The sequence below is a fragment of the Diaphorina citri genome, unplaced genomic scaffold, assembly GCF_000475195.1.
Source record: "Diaphorina citri unplaced genomic scaffold, Diaci psyllid genome assembly version 1.1 scaffold3545, whole genome shotgun sequence".
Taxonomy (NCBI): Eukaryota; Metazoa; Arthropoda; class Insecta; order Hemiptera; family Psyllidae; genus Diaphorina; species Diaphorina citri.
The window spans coordinates 1-850 of NW_007380945.1; the positions used below are offsets into that span (position 1 = coordinate 1).

Below are 850 nucleotides of genomic sequence, written 5' to 3' on the forward strand. Positions count from 1 at the left end.
TACTTTATACAAATGTAAAGAAGATGGAGCTGATCCTTATTTGGCAATGCTTCACTTGAGAAATTCTTGTGCTGATAATCAAGAAACACCAGCAAAACTGTTGTATGCTAGAAATTTGAGAACAAATTTACCAATAAGTAACAGCCAATTAAGGACCAGTCCTGTTCCATTTAATAGATTTAAGGCTATGAATAAGAAAAGAATTGTAACCATGAAATCTCAATATGATAAGGGAGCCAAATCTTTACCTAAATTTAAGCTTAATGAAAATGTTTTATATCAAAAGAAACCTGGTGATGTTTGGTTACCAGCTAAGGTTTCTAAACTGCCACATCAGATCAGAAGTAAGAGATCCTATGAAATTGTAACTCCTGATGGTTCAAGTTATATTAGGAATAGGGTTTATTTAAAAGAAACCACTCAGGAACAGGAAAGTCAGGATCTAAATCAGGAAAATAATATGAAGTCTCCTGAAATAAATTTGTCAAATGATTTTTCAGACTATTTCCATGTTTTTGGGGAACCTGATAAAGTTCAAGAGAATCTTGATACTTTTGAAATTGGGGCAGGATCTGAGTTACAGGCAGAAAGTAATCTTGATACTTCTGAAATTGGGGCAGGATCTGAGTTACAGGCAGAAAGTAATCTTGATACTTCTGAAATTGGGGCAGGATCTGAGTTACAGGCAGAAAGTAATCTTGATACTTCTGAAATTGGGGCAGGATCTGAGTTACAGGCAGAAAGTAATCTTGATACTTCTGAAATTGGGGCAGGATCTGAGTTACAGGCAGAAAGTAATCTTGATACTTCTGAAATTGGGGCAGGATCTGAGTTACAGGCAGAAAGTAAT

At 35.4% G+C, this 850-nt stretch overlaps 1 protein-coding gene across 1 annotated transcript in view; it reads left to right on the plus strand.

Annotated features, from left to right (window-relative positions):
• Positions 1 to 6: 6 nt before the first annotated feature.
• The window catches only part of LOC103520375, a 1,816-nt gene continuing 972 nt past the window's right edge, over positions 7 to 850 (plus strand). The window contains exons 1-2 of the mRNA XM_026831518.1: positions 7 to 572; positions 624 to 845. Coding sequence (XP_026687319.1) covers positions 47 to 572; positions 624 to 845 — 748 coding nt within the window. The 5' untranslated portion in view covers positions 7 to 46. The remainder of the gene's footprint in view (positions 573 to 623; positions 846 to 850) is intronic.